Below are 17405 nucleotides of genomic sequence, written 5' to 3'. Positions count from 1 at the left end.
TGACAGGAGAACCTATACAACCCACGTAACCTCTCCACTGGCCTTTTCTTCTGGGTGCCTCCTACGTGGGCTCAGTGCAGTGGGCTGTCCCACAAAAGTGTTGTGCGGGCACCATGTGTGACTGCTCGCAGGGGTGCCCCTCATGCAGAGTCTCCACAGGCAATGCAAGTGTGATGGGAAGCCTTTTCCTCTGCTTGTGCTACAGGAAATGCTTTTGGTGTGCTTCCTTGTGTCCTTTAAACCATAATCTAAAATTCCCTCTGCTGTTTCCATCATTTCTTTACCCTTTATTGCACCCTACAGAGTTCCTGCATTATTAGTTCTAACTGCTGTATTTATATTTTAGTACTGCATTAAACAGCTAATTTGTTACCCCATTGTGCTTTATGCTTTTTAGCAAAAGTTCAGTCTGAGAAAAATTATTTATTTGTATTTTCACTAAAATTTATGCAACTTCTTCAGTCATTTATTCACATGAGACTGGCCCTGCCAAAGGTAACGTTAAAAGAAGTAAAGGTGGCTCTACTTGGAAATCTTACAGAAAAGTCAAGTCATACACTGACTTCTTGAACAAAATAACAGCTGCAAAAAGCAAATTACATGGGCTTTAAAATGTTACCATTGCAAAATCATGAAAAAATTGTAATTTAATTATGTTCAATTATCTTCCATTAGAAGAAAAAAAAATCTGCTACACAGAATTTTCAAATGTAATTTCTTCAGTAAGGAAATCTTTTTTGCGAAAGTGTCAAAATGTCAATTACACATTCATACACCTGTAGTGAAGAACGATTTGTCTATGATTAATCATTCAAGAAAATGTACTACATTGTGTGTACAAAGGAGATACAATCAATCAAAACACATGAAATTGTTTTGCTGACCCACTCTTGCAAATTGGAACAGATCCTATTTTCCTAATATTTGATACCACTGAAGTTGCACCTAAAAAATCTGCTTGTGCAGCCTGCACTCTTCCCATTTGACATGGGTGATCAGTATATAACAGGAAGGCTTCTGACGCTTTAAAGTCTTCTTCAGCCAAACTGCAAATTAAGTCCTTTCCATTCAGTTGTCTTCCTGAGAAACATTGTGATCAAGGTAAATTCAAACTCTTGATGTGTCAGGCAATCCTCATTTTATTTCCAAACAAGTCCTTGGCACTGTAGTACACATATAGGTATGAAGAAAAGATGCAGATCAGAGAGGTCATGTGAAAGTAGCTGAGACAGAACTTCATCCTGAATATGTAACCAACAGCAAATGCAGGTGGTGAAAAACTGGGTGAAAAAGAGGAACGAGAGAGAGAGGAAAAAAAAAAAAAAAGGACATTTTCTGTTGATTTCAAGCTGAACCAAGACAGTTCTAGAAAATATGAGAAAGTTTTTTTTCTTTCTCATTTCCCTTACCAGAACCATCACCCCCATTAGATAACTAGCTTGGTTTCATAGTCTGAGAAAACCGAGCTCTAGGAATCTGAGCTCTGGATATTTAGTTTACACTAAATGGACCTACAAACCATTTGGAGATTTACCCACCACTGAATGCCAGAAAATAAGAAAGTGATCTATCTTAGAGTACTTTGTGTTCCTGACAGGGAGTTCTGGGGACTCACTGTCTTATTGCATAATATTGGACACTAGTAACAAAACATCTGTTAGCAGAGAATGCAAGCTGCAGATAACTGTTATGTTAAATGACAAAGAAATACATGTCCTTGGATACTTAAAATTATTTCAGTTAAATGGTACAGAATGGTATAGTTACACTGGCAAGATTATGTCTTGCATCAAGAATTTCAAACAATATAATAACAAAGGTCACTCCTAGACAAGCAGATGATGAATGTAGTGATAAGGTAAAAGTAAACTACATGGGATGTATAGCTGAATACATACCATACACAAAATACAAGTCCATACATCAAATGTAATCTGCATTTTCTCCCCCTTCTCTAAAACAACACGGAACTCAATTTCTTTCATGGCATCCTAGAGACAACCATTATATTTAATGGCACCCTCAAGACACTGACTTGCATTAGGAGCAATGTGCAGCTCCCTAGGTGAGCTCTCCTCTCTGAAATAAAGATGATGTTTCATTTTCTGGGCCCTGATAGCCTTGGAAGTGTGGTAGAAGTACTCAGATGCACAGGACAGAAACCTTCAGCAATTTGGGGTCTTGTGCCGGGACTATTTGAGTGAGTGTTGCCCAAGGGTAAAGCCCAGGAAAGATGGAAAGGCTTGCAGTCTTTGTTCACAGTTTTCTCAGCCAACTGAGAATGTAGCTGTGGAAAATATCCATACTCTTTCAAGTGCTTCAATCTGTCTAACTGTAAAATGAGAGCTTACACATTAAAATTACTTTCAGACTAAATCCATTCTTTACAGCATGCTTTGTGAACCTCAGTTGAAAGCATCACAGTAATGCAAACAAGTGTTTGCATTACAAGTATTGTAGGCTCCCTAGTCCAGTAATACCACAACTAGACATAGCCCTTTTCATCCTCTTTTGTCTCTAAGTTCCTAATGTACAATCAAACACAGAACTACTCCATTTTCTGAACTCAAGCTGTAACTATAACCCAAAAAAGCTATCTGGGTTTTGGTTTTCTTTCCCCTAGGAAAGCTGCAAAATACTTAGGTAGGCTATAGTAGTTTAGCTGCTAATGATCTCCAAGAAATTACTGGCTGTAATTAAAAATGAATTTTTTCCTGTATCACATAAGCAGTAATCAGAAACTGCTAGGAAAAACAGTGGTGATGTGAAATCAGTCACCATAATGTGTTTTGACAGGTCTCCTCATTAAGAAAATAATTACCCAAACCACTAAGTATGTAGGAAAAATATATCTTGCAAGTCTGGCAACTGATGAGCATGTTCCTTCTAATTTTCATCAGTTTTTTCTATGAAACGGAAGAATTTTCTGAAACATATCTGGAATTGCAGCTAGCCCTCCAAAGGGAGGTATCCAAGACTGTTATTTCTTGTGCCAAAACAAAACAGATAGTTGGCAGTCAAAGCACACCCACCCATAAAGTACATTTTGGTCAAAAGTAGGCAATTCCATTTCGACTCCAAGGCTCACATCCCATCCTTAGCTCATCACAGATGGGTGCCTCATCACTCACAGCTGTCTGAAACACCCAGATATCTCAGGCACAACAGGGAGAGAGGAGATTCCATTGTTTGCTGATCAGTATGAACTTACGTTTTCTAAATATCTATTTCCCACCTTCACAAAACACTGACCTGATTTCCAGCAGTATTTGGGATTTTTCATTTTTAAATCTCTAGTGGAATATAATCTCTAATTTTCACTAGGGAATTGGTCTTTAGGCAAGGAAAGAAGGTCCATGTGGTTTAGGATTCCTTTATGCTACCCTTTGACCTCTTCCTTCTTCTTCTTCCTTTGTGTTTTTATCTGTAGAGGTGTTTCCTCACATTATTCTTCACTTCTTGGCATCAAAAAAATCAAAGTGGTTGCAATAAACTTGGTTAACCCTGTCCGTGAACTGTCCAAGGGATCAGGAATGAATAAAATAGAGGTCAATGTTAGCTAATAAAAGGGAATTCAATATTAACTTGGAGCTGCTCCTTTTCCCACTGCAGATGCTATCAGTCATCTATATCCACACTTAGCATGTTTCTGAAAATGTTTTACACACACAGATGTAATATTTCACCAGGTCTGCATCTTCTTGTGTTCTTCTGGCAGCACTCATCTCAGTCATAAAAGCACACAGCAGCCCTACAATGTGAGTCTCCCTCTGATCTCCCATTCTGAGCAACTTCTTATGCTAGTAAGGAAGAGCTCAAAAACCCACAATCCCACAAACAAAAAATAAGAAAATAACAAATTGGAAGGCAATAAAAACTGGTAACAAACAAACAAACAAAACAAAAACCTGCGATCAAACCTTGATCAGAGAAAAGAACATCAACAACTGTGTAGAGGCTCTGTCAAAGACAACAAAACAACAAAAAGACTCACATCCACCAGCCTGCCATTAAACAGAGCTCCATCCTGCCACAGTTTAGAAACTGAATATTACTGGGCTGCTGAAAAAAAAAAAAAAACAAAACCTATTTCTAAGAAGGTAAGATGCCCATGCCCAAAGCAAGGATTGATCACGGGTGCAGCATACGCAGCATATATAAGACCTCAGGAAATGCATGGCATGTTCCTCTGAAATGGCTGGCCTCGTCAGTCCCATGGATATCCTGCTTGTTGTTGCTATGCATTTTTTACATGTTTTCCTGCTGGTTTGGTAGGGGGAAAGAAGAAAGTTGTAATCACAGCTTGTCACTTGCCCGACTTGCATTTTAGACAATTTTCATATTGTCCATATTTGATGTTGACAGGTGACAAATTTGCAGAAGTTAGAGGTAGAGAAGGCCTGCAACTTCGTAATTTCCATTATCCCAGCGGTGCGCGACCCCGTCTCTTGCTCATTTTGCAGTGACTTACCAGGTATCTTTTTCAAAACGTGTTCCCTCCAGTTTCTCTGTGAGTTTATTCCACACTTGAGTGACTACCATTGTCAGGAAGTAAAAGCAAACTCAAATTGAACCTACAAAAACATTTCTTAGGGCTCAAAATAGTTCATGTGTTTTGTTTGTCTTTAATTTCCATGAATCTCTGACTTGCTGATAACTTCCAGAAGCAGAAGTTCCAAATTTACCTCTGAAAAGACTTTTCCTGGTCCACTAAAAGCAGAAGATGCAGGAAATGGTATGAGAAATGTCCATGTAGCTGTCACCATAATTTTCACTCTGGAAAATAAGAAGAAAGTTCCAGAAAATTGAATTGTTTCTCTGAAGTGATTCTTCTCAGTCTCATGCATGAAAATGATACTCTAAGTAGTTTTGTATGTGAGTTTTGCAGTTAAATGTTACAAAGGGGTAGTCTGACATTTTTATGGTCTGTTTTAATTAAGTGAAGCAAAATCTGCTCTTCTGGGTGATTCATTTATCCTATAAACCTTTCTATTTTTGTAGGATTAAATCAGGAAGTTCGCATTAAGCTTCCTTTCCTGGAATTCCAGTTGAACATTATTACCCTTTGTTTAGACTGTATCACTTATTCAGCTGATAAGAGTAGACTATATTCCACTGCAGATACAAAGATTCAGCAATTTAGATCCCTTAAAGAGCATTCTATATTTTCCAGTAAATGACTATACTTCTACATGATTCAGGAAGCAACTAAAAACTAACACTTTTTTTTTAAATCTGCAGGCATGAAACTCTGTGCTATCACAAAGATGTGTCTCAGCGAAGCGTACATAATTTTCTTAGTCCTTGACAGTAGGAGACGTTATAGCTTTGCATCAGCTTGACTGTGATCTTCAGAACACTAAAAAAGAAGCTTGGTGAAAGACTACATACTGATTCTAAGAGAGTAAGAATTTGGAGTAAGGCATACATTTTAGACTCTGAAGTTATTTTTCACATCTAAAACTTTGAAGCTGTCACTTGAAATCTTAAAATCAAGGTGCATTTCTAAGTGAAGCATTGTAAAATAGCACAGATACAACTTCAGGCAGGCATCCTAAGGAAGATTTGTAGTTTAGGTTTTTGCAGGGATCCTTATAATTCTGTGCATCAACAGTGATGAAAAAATATACATACACTCTTTAATTCTGGATTGTTTTCTGAAATTGCAATGATATACCTCAAATACGCTTCTACATTAACGCATTTCCTACCTTCATCCTTTGAATATTACATTTGTTTTACCCTGTAGTATCCTGGATCCTGGTCATATAACTCACAACTGCCTACATTTACAGTGTATTTAACTACTTAGATAATTGCAATTATTTTGATTCACTTTCTCATTGAGCCAGTTTTGGGGTTTGATGGTTCTTTGCCTCAGACAGTCTAATGTTGCAAACAAAGAAAAACACATTTTTTCTTAACCTAACACCTGAATTTCTTGTTATGTTTGCACCAGAAGCAGATAACACTCCAGTTGTTCTTCGAACATAATCCAGACGAATCCCAGATTCTTATTTTCCAGGATTTTCTTTAGTGACTGGATCCTATTTGTCTTTCAGCATGTATTAGAGCAACAATTCTGCTTCTCTCTGCAGTCAAAGATATCTGACATCATATTTATCTATGCTCATAAGTGAGGGCACTAATCTATAGCCTTATGTAGGGGGCAGACTTTCCAAACCATCTAAAGTACAGGGGAGCACAGTGTGATAAGTATTCTTAAATTGACTCCCACTCAAAAAAACCCAAAAATGATAGATATATAATTCTCTATTTATACAATAAAGGCAGACAGACAGAGAATAAATCTTTATATCTTTTTATGTATTTTTATGTTCTAACATACTTGTAGAATATGAAGTTAAATTAAATCTACAGAAAATATACTTTTCATCTTCCCAAAACTTACCAATATCTAGTCCACTTGTGTATCGAGCAAAATCTCCATAAATAAAAGTAAATCATAAAAGTTAAGTAATATGGTTGTTTGCAGAGGACAAAAAACTCATATTCATATTAACTTAGAGGGGGCTAAACCTAAAAGGGTTCATAAAATAACTTAGTGTCTAAGCCTAATTATTGCAAACAAAGATCAAAAGAAGACCTTATCAAAATTGGAGACAGTTTATTTCCATCTTGAAACAAAGGACAAAAGACACAGTGTCTTGTCCTTTCCTTTGAGGTTTCTCTGTCTGCTCCTTTCCACTCCCTTTCCTGATAGGCTGCAATGTCTTGATGGTTGATCTGTTGGCTAAAACACAATAATCAATTCTGGGGAACATGTCAGCTACTTATTTTTATAACGGGAACAATGGAAATAGCATCACATTGTTAATAGAGGTAAAAGTGATTAAAAATACCCTCTTGAGTTTTCCTTTCTAGCTTCCATCGTCACAATGCACTGGAATTGATCCAGAACAAACTATGACTGTAGAGACACACATTTTTACAGGAATCACAGAACTTTGATTCATCTTTGGCTTGTGAAGGAATGCTTGTCTTTCGTAACTGCTGCTATGTGAACCAAGAATAAGGAATTAGCCTTTTAGTGCATACATTTATTTTTTCAAATTACTATTTCAAATCTAAAGCAAAGTTACTCTTTTCTAAATCAGAGTATATTTGTTTCTTTACAGCACATGCATATAGAGTCTATGTCGAACTATTACAAAGAATTATGACTAAGCTTTTATTTGCTAACACTGCAAATCGCAGAGCCACATTCACAAGTTTGTGGCATTGCATAGAGTTCTCATAGTAGCAGGTTCTGGAAATGGTGCTGAGTAACTAAGTATAGAATGAAAAGGACATCACACTGGTAGGTAACGCCTTAAAAAGATATATTAAACTCGTGCATAGAGAAAGTTGCGTAATATTTGCCTGGCTTAAAAAAGTATCATAAAATTCTCCAGAATTTTAAACAGGCACGGAGAATTTTGTTCCCTGTCCAACAGAGAAACACTATTGAGCACACCAATGAAAATATTCCTAGTGTGTGTTTATTTCCTTATTAACAAAAAAAAAAAAAAAATTCCTCATGTTGATTTTGAGGTTATCGTATCCAGTATAAGCTTCTTGATACGAAGATAGTTAAGACAAAGATAATTCAAATAGGTGAAACCTATTTCAGTGTTACAAAGATCAGATGAACAGTGCGTGGTACACTCCTTCGCGACAAGCCACTCCTTCAGTGCCAAGTATTATTAGGAATTCATTTTCTGAGCTGACACATGGATTTTCCATGCAGAAAGACCATTATGAAAAGCCTTGCTGTTCTGAGAACCTGTACTTTGATTTCTGGCATTATCAGCCAGATCAGAAATAGTAGGTACAAGGGGCCAGAGGAAAAAACATCAGCTTTTCATTCTTGAGAAGCTGTTCTTAATAGAATGAGAGTTTCAAATGAAGTGTGGTTGAGCTTGCAAAAATCGCCTGTGAAAGAGCCTGAAAGTCTGTCATCTGAAAACTAAGGCCATGATCCTGCAAGCACTTATGTGCTCAAATTTCAGTATACCCTTCCACTCAAATAGAGTTGCATACATGAATTTGTAGGAACGAAGTTTAAACTCCTTTCTACCCTGAAATAAACAAAGCCCTTTCTAATCAAAGCAGGAGATTGTGCAAGATGAGAAAAACTACTTCTAGACAAGCAGACCAACTCACCTTAGTTGTCTTGAGTTTGTCTGAGTTTTCCGTTTTGCTTTGCACTATGTTACAGAATAGCTACAAAATGGTGGGTAGCTCTCAATTTTTTTTTTACATAACACTCTGTATACTCTGACAATTTCCATCCTAACATCACCAATTGCTATATAAAGCAATTGTAGCTGAAATTCAGGGGGATGCTTGGAGACCATTCTCTTTCCTGTTTCATTTACTGTACTTGTTCATATCCAAGGCTTCTGAGTAGTGAGTATACCTGGCACCAAGAAACCATTAAATTAATTACTATATTTACATTTTAGCTGTACAATTGAAGATGTGGTTCACTCAGGCGCAGTTCACTCAGTCTACCAGTGATTTCATATCTCTCAGTCTTCTTATATTTCCCTTTAGAGCTCTAGATTCCCCGTTCCTCCTATAAACTTGATATATTTTTCTATTCATTTGTATGCTTTTCCCTTCACTGGGAACACTGTTCAACAGCTCTGGATCTTGTGTTCTGCCTGCTCTTTGCTTGCATTGGCCAAAGGAAGAGGAGATGAGGAAAAGAACTAAGGAGGGCACTTCTGCTCCTCACAATCACTATTGGTAGCAGCTAGCTAGGAAGAAGGAAGAGAAAGATAGAAAGAGAAGGGAAAGGAAGGGAAGGAAATGGAAGAAAATAGGTGAATAAACTGGCAGCAGGTGAAAGAAATACCTAATATAGGTGCTACAGACATGAAGAAACTCTTATTCCAGGTGCAGAGCTCTTTTCATGGCTTAGGAAAAAAAGGTGTTATCAGAAGGTAACACAGGAAGCTATTCTGCCTTTTAGAAACAGATGGAGCACTCAGGAATCCTAGGTTAGCTAAAGGCTTGCCTTGGTGGGCAGTAGCTCGCTATTTCAGAAGCAAAGCCTCTGTATGCCAGCCAGGAAGTTTCTCATGCAGCCCAGATCCCATGATGAAGTCAGGTCCCTTACTGAAATGCTACAGAAATAGCAAAGGAGAGAAGCTACCAAACTCTTGACATACCTGTCTAACATAGAGGTGAACACTAGGTTTGGGATTTTGTTCAGTTTTTACCTACTGGCAATCACATAAAATTCTTATCTTTGATATAAAGCCAGAAAGTTTCTAAAATGTATGTTTAAAAATTATTACTTTCAAGACAGTCTTATGATTTTGGGATATCTGGCTTATAATTTTTTGACATGTGGGATGTGGCTTTTATTTCCAAAGATATTCCAAAGAATTCAATTCATTCCATATCTTAGAAATTCCATATTCTGACCCATTAGAATCTAAGTTTTCAGGATGTTTTTTGTTAGGGTTTTTTCCTAGTGCTGTCACTGATTTACATTAAGGAGTTGAGAAGCAAGCACAGGGTTTCTTTGAGCTTAGGTAATTAAGTTTGTAAGGTCAGTATGACATGCATGACAGATTCTAAAGAGCTACTGGTAAGTCAGATGGAAGGTTCTGCATATATACTTTTCAAGCCATTGTTTATACCTCCTGACTAAAAATCAGGTGCCAGGAGCACTGTTAATTATGAGGTTTAATAGACCTTCTATATCTGGAAAAAATAAAGATTCCTCAGAAAAGAAAACTGAGACTATTTCTGTACTCTAATGCTGTTCACGAGAAATAAAATTCTACTGAGTGATGTAAAGGCTCTTGTTTCAAAGGAGAGAAAGTTCTGGTTTGAACATGAAAGGTGCAGGGCATCCTATCACTGTTAATCACTTGCCCCATTGATCCTAGCACGGGTATGTCCCTGGCTGCCTTGAACTCTCTGGAGTTGTGATCAAACAAAAAGCAGGTTAGCTGGATCAGACTTTTTTTCGCCTGTGTTACTTGTCTCAAAAAAGATCCTTCTCAGGACCAGAAATTATCCATAGCCTTGTTGGCATCACATCCTACAAATAACGGTTTTCATACATTTAGCTGAGTGCCATGAAGAAATAATTATGCATCTCTTTAAGGTTTATTGTTTTGTACCAGTCATTGTATATGCTAACGAATCTTCAGTAAAACTATCAGAAACAAAAGACCTGAAGAATTCAGTGGCAAAAGGGTTTTTAAAACATCAGAGCTACATCTGTTCCATATATGCAATTTGTGAGATTCCCACAGGGCACATCACATTACTAGGGGAGCTGGACACTTGGAGGTGATGTAGGAAGAAAGGGGTTCTTCAGGGTGTGTTTGTTGCTATACTAAAGGTGCTGTATGAAAATATGAACTGTTTGCTATAGAACGAGTAAGCCTGTTATCTGGAAGCCAAATCTGCATTACACCAGAATAAACTGTGTTTAACAGAGTTACATAGGTAGCTCCTTAGCTCTTGCAAATTACCAGGTAACCACAGGCTTCAAAAATTACCATCTACAACATTAATGAATTTGCTTCATTGTATTTTTGATTTAAAATAATAGGAAGTGAGAGAGCTAAAGCAACACAGCTGTTGTAAAGTTTAGTGTAACAACCAGGTAAACTCAGTCTGTCAGGTGTATTGGACAAAAAGATTTCTGTACAAATATTCTCCAGTCACTGCTACCTGTCCTTGCATTTTGAAGTCTGATGGAAAAAAAGGGATTTCAGAACACAAGAGGACCCTGACTTCTTTTTTTTTTTGCTTTAGTAAAAACAATACTCTTTCATATACTCCCAGTAATAAGGAATAGCAAAAGAGACTCTTTTTTATTATTATTATTTGGAGTTTAGATATTTAAAAACTGCTCTGCACTAAGGTTAGACATAAGAGATCCGCTCTCTCAAGAACAAACTCATTTACCGTATCTCTTTGTAAAACGATATGAAGGCGAAAGTGGAACCTCAGAAACAAGCAGAGTAAAAAAGGTAGCCCTTCATAATGTGACAGTGTTGAAATATGAAAGCAAACTAACTGCTTTCCATGTTTCTTTTTCTTGTGGTCGTGTAACAGAATATGTGTCTTTGTTTTTAAAACGTGCAAGCTCCTATTAAGCTCTCAGTCACTTCTGTGTATTTTCTCATGTTCATAAATAATATCATACAGTACTCTCACCCTCTAACATGCTGGCATGAAAAGAGAAATGTAGCATGGAGGAGGAGAAAGCATTTTTCAGCAAAACTGGCCATCCGTTTAGAATTCATAATCCTAAATTTTAGAGTGACGAATGAACACCCCAACAATTCTTTTACTCCTGCTAATCCCCATCAGGTCTTGACTCTGTAGACGAAGGCTGAACAGCCACTTCTTTCTGCCTGACCCTCTTCTCCTTGCTATTGCTGGCTCCCATTCAAGTCGGGATCACATTTATCTGGGTAATATACACCTAATAAATCTTCTCCAACTCAGTTTGTTCTTGCTGGTAAGACAGCTAGCTTCCCCCTCCACTTCTCTCGTCTTTCCTCAGACATCATTATGGGTGTTGACATTCCAGCAAGTTACTTAAGGTGCCCTTAAGTAACTGTCTGCGTGTACGCATCTACCTCGTCCCCCAGTAAAACACAAGGTAATTCTGCTGTGAGCTGGTTTTCAGTTACAAAAAGCAAGAGCATTGGCATGGGCAATGAAAGACGCAGTCAAACTGGCAATCTGCAAGAGGACTTTTATTAGGCACAGTATCAGCATAATAATCTCATACAACCCTCTACGCAGTACATCTCAAGGGATTTCAAAAGAGGCATTATTCGCCCTGTTTTATCTAGGGAATAATGAAGTATGAGAATGGGAACGGATAGACCAAGGCTGACCAATAAGTTAAAACAGGATAAGACCACAGTCTCAGTCTAGTGCTCTGTCAAGAACAGGACTGACAAGGATTATGAATCTATCCTGACTTATATCAGGCCTGACTTTGTTCACTGGGCTTATGAACGTGTTTTCCCCCTTCCCTGTCTCCATAGCTCCAAATTACATTAACAATAGCTACTTTCCAGGCTATAGTATTAAGTCAGTAAATCCCTTGATGAACGCTGAAGTGAAATTAGCCATCGCAGTGTATGTGTTCCAGTTGCCATAGTTATTGCGCTTTATTAAGTCATGGGTTTAAAATTATTTCCTGAGTCCTGGAGATTCCCCAAGGCTAAAGCAGTAGCAGTCTTTCACATAATGGGTCAACTGGTCCAGGTGGATGCATGTGCCTATTTCCTCCAGAGGAAATAAGTTTAATGAATAGGGCGTTCATTTAAATAAAAAGCCTTGGATCACACAACATGGAAGGTGGAAGTAATAAAAACTTTGTTCTTGAAAAGAGATTTGTCATTGTTCATACTTCTGTACTTTCTATAATAAAAATTTAAAAAAAAACACAAAAACAAACAAACAAACAAAACCACCTTTCTTTCCCTTCTACTCCTTTTAACCCCATTTTAACCCCAGCTGGGCACTGTGTGGCTGACATGGTCTGTCCCAGGGTATCATGTGGAAAAGTCTAGCATCTCATGTATTACTACAACACATCTGCTTCATAAACCAATTTTTAAACACTGTTTTGACATATTTAAGGCACCAGCCTTTCAGTTCTCATCTACTATAGTTGCCAACTTGCATCTTGTATCTTGTTTTAGTTAAGGCTGACTTGTAAGCGTAGAGTAAGAGAAGCAGGGATGTGACTCTGCAATGGCCTCTGCCATTCCAATGACCCCCAAGGACAGGAGAAGGGCTGGGGTGACTTCTGGTGCCACGATGGAGGTTTGCTGCCACACAGCCACTGAGGCAGCTACCACAGATAAACCTAGGGATAGGGCATTGGCAGAGCCAAACTTGTGTTACAGCTTTCTCTAATGGAGCATGTTAGAGTCACTCCCCTGTGACCTGCATAGCCATTTGGTCTCACTGGTGTGACCAGGTGCACCAAATATATGCAAAGACTTTAGTCCTCCTGATAATTTCAGGTTCAGAATCATTGTTCTGAAGCTGAAATCAATTAGGGATGCTGTTTTATTAGCAAATGAGCAGTTATTCTGAATTTTTTGAGTAAAAGGAAGGAGCACATTTTTTACATGCCACAAGCTATATATTTACTCTGGATCAACTCTTGATCATCTCTAGCCTTCATCACAGGTTAGAAGTTCTAACTATCATCCTCTAGCAGTTCTTCTAAAAAAAGTTTACTTTACCCAAATCTACTTATCTTACTTTCTTGAAAGTTAAATTAAATTGGTTATTCTTCCAAAGGTAAATCACTTTTTATAATGTAAAAATATAACTTTTAATTGAAGGGAAGGCAGACCCATTTACAGCAGAAAATTCTTCAGTCTTTAAAAAATAAATCATCACCAGTGACAGCATCTTAAAAACAACATGGAAAAGACACCCTGTATCTCCACTAATGTCCATAAACCAAGGGTATTCCATGTAAACTAGATTACCCTCTGTGTTTAAAATGGAATGAAAGTATTTTTTTCTCCTCCTCCTGTTTCAATTTCTCTTTATTTGTACTTTACCAAATTGTATCTTTTTTGTCGAACTACATAATCACTGTAATTCTTATATCTCGTCCTTTTGTGCTTCCATGTAGTAGAGCCTTTCTTAAGTACAGTGTGAACCTGGTAATTTCATTTTTAGCCTGAACTGTTGAACTCATGGTGTTTGAGGGCATTATGAAACAGGAAAAAATATAGGGATTACTGATCCCTCCTTTTAAAATAAGTTATATGCACCACAAAGAATAAGAAGAAGTTACTTTTCTTTATTATTTACTGTTAAAAGAGAGAAAAGAAAAAAAAAATCCAAACGTTGTCTGGGATGAAATAAAAGTAAGAGTCCCCAGTACATGACAAGCTGGTAATATTTCAAATACTGTTTATTGCTAAGGGAAGATTTCTAAAGCAGAGAACTCATCAATTTTCAGCAGTAGAGCAGCACCTATGCTTATACAACATAATGACTTTACTATATATTTTGTTTAAAAGTATTTTGGAAAGGTGTTTTCTTTTATTTTGTGATTCTCCAGTAGGTGAAACAATAGCTTTCCTTCTCTGAAAGCAAGTCGATCCTAATACCACTTATCTCTGAGAAGTGATAGCGCAAACACTCTTTTTCAAGAGGCCTGAACTACTACAGACTCCTTAAAATAACTAGTTTTCGGTGAAGTCAAGTGCTAGAAAATGCAAAATAAATTATTTCACTGACAACGGTTGGAACATGAATGTCTTTTGGACTGTGGAAATACTACACACAAATTCTCCAGTCAACAAGGAAGTCAAGCCTAGAGCCAGAGGCCTGGAAACTTGGGCTGAAACTGCTCTATGATCTATCATGCTGTTGCTAAGAGGATATTAATACTAGCGTTTAGAATTGCAGTCATGTGTCTGACAATCCTGTGTTTGTACCAGCAGGTCAGTTGACTCACTGTGAATTGGGACTTCTCTGTGTGCTGCACAATTTAGAAGAAAAAGGATGACAAGGGTACAGTTAACCATTAAGGCATTTGGGCCTGGGAGGGAAAACAGAGGACAATCAAGTCCTTCTTATTAGATGCCATCCTTCGAATCACTCCCTTATGCAGTTACAACAGAAGGAGAATTCACCTTTTAAAATGAATAATTGTGCCTGTCGGGCAATCCTTTACAATTACATCCAGCGAGAGTTCATTGATTGCATTAAGGATAACAGTACTCCACAGAAACAATCCTCTTAGGCAGGCTGCTGCTAAAATCTTGTGTCTCTGTCAGGCAGCTGCCTGCTCTTTGAATAGCCAGAGAGATAAAGAAATAAAAATATTAAAGGCCAAAGCTCTACTGATTTCACAAGTCTCTTTAAAGCCGGATGAGTGATTAGGGTGGTTGTAGCCTGCTAAACACCCATGCCTCAGGTGGAATGCTCCTCTGAGCACGTTTTACAGCGAATGTGAGACCAGTGCCTTGCTTTTCAGCTCCGAAAATACGCCTGCTTAAGCAGCTCCATAGAATTCCAAGTTAAAATGCAAGCCAGAGAGACTGCATGTCTTCAAGGGTTGATAACAAACTAGAATCAAAGCCTTTCTCTTTCAGATTACCAGCAAGAATCTAATCCAGGTCAGTGATAATCCTCCAGCATCTATTTAGCACTGATCCCAGCAGACAGACTGCTCCATCACAACAGTCACTGGTTCTGACACTGCTGAGGGAATCCGCAAAGGCTGAAAGAGGATGGAGATTCCTCTTTTACTGTGGGAGCTTTGCAAGCAGAACAGGAGAGCTGAACTAAAGCACAAACATGGTGTTTTATTATCAGCATCATCATTCATTTGCTATTTTACAAAGTGGTAGAGGTGAGAATTATAATCCTTGATTTAATTACTGAGAGCTTCCCATTTTCTGTGTCTGGGTCATGTTTGTCAAGTATTTGCCAGTCTTGTCACTCACCCCTTTCAGAATTCTCAGACAAAACTCTTTGACTTCAAATTTTTGTTTTGCATCTGTCAAGCAACCCTCTCGCTTTGGATTTTACTTCACTGCTGCAGGTCTCCTTTTCTCACTCTTAGCTTTTTTTCAGCTCCTGTTCACACTGCCAAGTCATTCAAATCCATTTTTTTCTGCAGAGTAAAAATCCATTCTCTCCCTCTTCAAAAGCTTCCTGTGGGTCCTATACAAAAGCTTCCTATACAGAGATGCAGGCTTGGTCCAGGACGCAGCCTAGGCAGTCCATGTTTACAAGAACAAACCCTGCTTTTTACTGAGGGTATTAACTTGACACACAGTGGTCTTCTAGTTCCAGGATTACCATCGTGATGGAAACACCTTAGTACCAGTATGCTTTCCCACATGTTCTGGATATTTATTTTTTGCTCCCTTCCTTTTGAAGATGCGTGTTGGAGAAACAATTTCTCTCTTTTCTAGAATTCAGAGTCTGAAAATCACACACAATGTGCAACCAGTGTTTTCCATCTCTTGTCATAACTAGTCTGTCACTTCCTAGTTTACCAACTGCATACAACTATAGAAAATACAGTCAGAAAGTCAGTTAGACTGGGATTACCTTGTCTGTTCAACAGCTGGGGAGTAGCATATGTCTGTCTTCCCTGTGTTAGAGTTAAGAATTCACATTTTATGGGCCTGACCTACCTTGTAAACATATAACCTGGTGCCTTACAAGAAGCATTCAAAAATGCACGTAAACGTGCCTATGCCAAAAAGAGCTCGAGTGAGTTTAGATATGAAGAGGTAATTGATTAAGCGGGTAATATATGTAAAGTCAAGCTTGAAGATATAGTGCAGTTCCATCCTCTTCTGGGCTATTAAAGTAAATTAATGACCTGGAGCTGTGTAGGGGTTTCCAGAAACAACACTATAATAGCCAACTGGCCACAGTTCTCAGCCTATAGAAGGGGGAGATGTTTATTCTTCAGCAAATTGCCTGCTTAGGCACCACGTTATATATACTCCATATCTGACAGATCATAGTGCAGAAACGACAACTGAATCTTAGAATAACACCAGTGAGTATAAAATATGATGTTGGCTTGGAAGAGAATGAACCAATGGGACCCAGATATTTTCAAAATTTCACAGTACTCTTTTCCACACTGATAGTTTGGCAGTTGCTCAAAAGTAGCTATTTTGTGCCATTTTAACACCCTGAACATGTGCATCAACCAAGAAAAAGCATTCAAACAATCTTTGCAAAATATACAGGGGAGTAAATGGTGTAGGGCGTGACTTCCAGGCACAGAGCTGTGGATGCCAGGCTTTGCTTCGCTATCTGCAAGCCATGCCTATAGCTGTGCTGTGGTCCCCAAAGGGAAAATACTTGCTGGTTTCCATCCAGGTCTAGGCTGAGACTTTGATGGTGTGCAGGCAACATTTCTTAGCACTGTTCAACATGCTGCCCAGGCAGGGAGGTACCAGCATCCCCTGGCCACCCTGCACAGCCTGCTCTAGGCTGAAGGCTCAGCATCCCCATGCCTCGGGCTACTGGGAAAGCTACTTAGAGCCTTGATGGTTGCTTTTCATAAACATCACTATTGCCTAAAAGAGATAGCTGGTAGTCATTAAAAATCACAGAGGAGCAGAGGGGACGTAAGTCATTAGATTGTCTTCGACCGTATTACCTTTATGAAGTTCCCATTGACGCCCTCCCAGGTGTGCAACGAGTGGGGCGTTTACGTGTGTGTGCGTATGTCGCTTTCTGCTTGTATTTATGGGTTGTGATCAGGCAACCGCACGTGGCAGCTGCGCCTGCCTGCGCCCAAGCCTCCCTCCTTGCGCGGAGCGGGACGTGGGGCGCGGAGAGGAGCGGGCGGCCGCGGGGCGGGCCCTGGGGGCGGGGGAGCCTGAAGGGGCCGGGCG

The 17405-nt window shown here is 38.7% G+C and overlaps 1 protein-coding gene and 1 long non-coding RNA gene across 4 annotated transcripts in view; one reads left to right on the top strand and one right to left on the bottom strand.

Moving 5' to 3' along the window:
• Positions 1-17405, top strand: part of DLC1 (DLC1 Rho GTPase activating protein) — a 232547-nt gene that overhangs the window by 175392 nt on the left and 39750 nt on the right. The window contains exon 2 of one of the 3 annotated variants that reach the window (XM_071807534.1): positions 4366-4474. The exons of the other annotated variants lie outside the window; for them this stretch is intronic. Coding sequence (XP_071663635.1) covers positions 4366-4474 — 109 coding nt within the window. The remainder of the gene's footprint in view (positions 1-4365; positions 4475-17405) is intronic. 3 annotated transcript variants of the gene reach the window in all.
• On the bottom strand, positions 712-17261 carry LOC139827802 (uncharacterized). Its single transcript, XR_011738776.1, has 2 exons — positions 17168-17261; positions 712-4776 (listed from the first exon to the last, which is right to left on the bottom strand). It is a non-coding gene; the product is annotated as an uncharacterized lncRNA (long non-coding RNA).

Source organism: Patagioenas fasciata, chromosome 4 (assembly GCF_037038585.1).
Source record: "Patagioenas fasciata isolate bPatFas1 chromosome 4, bPatFas1.hap1, whole genome shotgun sequence".
Classification (NCBI taxonomy): domain Eukaryota; kingdom Metazoa; phylum Chordata; class Aves; order Columbiformes; family Columbidae; genus Patagioenas; species Patagioenas fasciata.
This window is presented reverse-complemented; position numbering and strand designations above follow the sequence as displayed.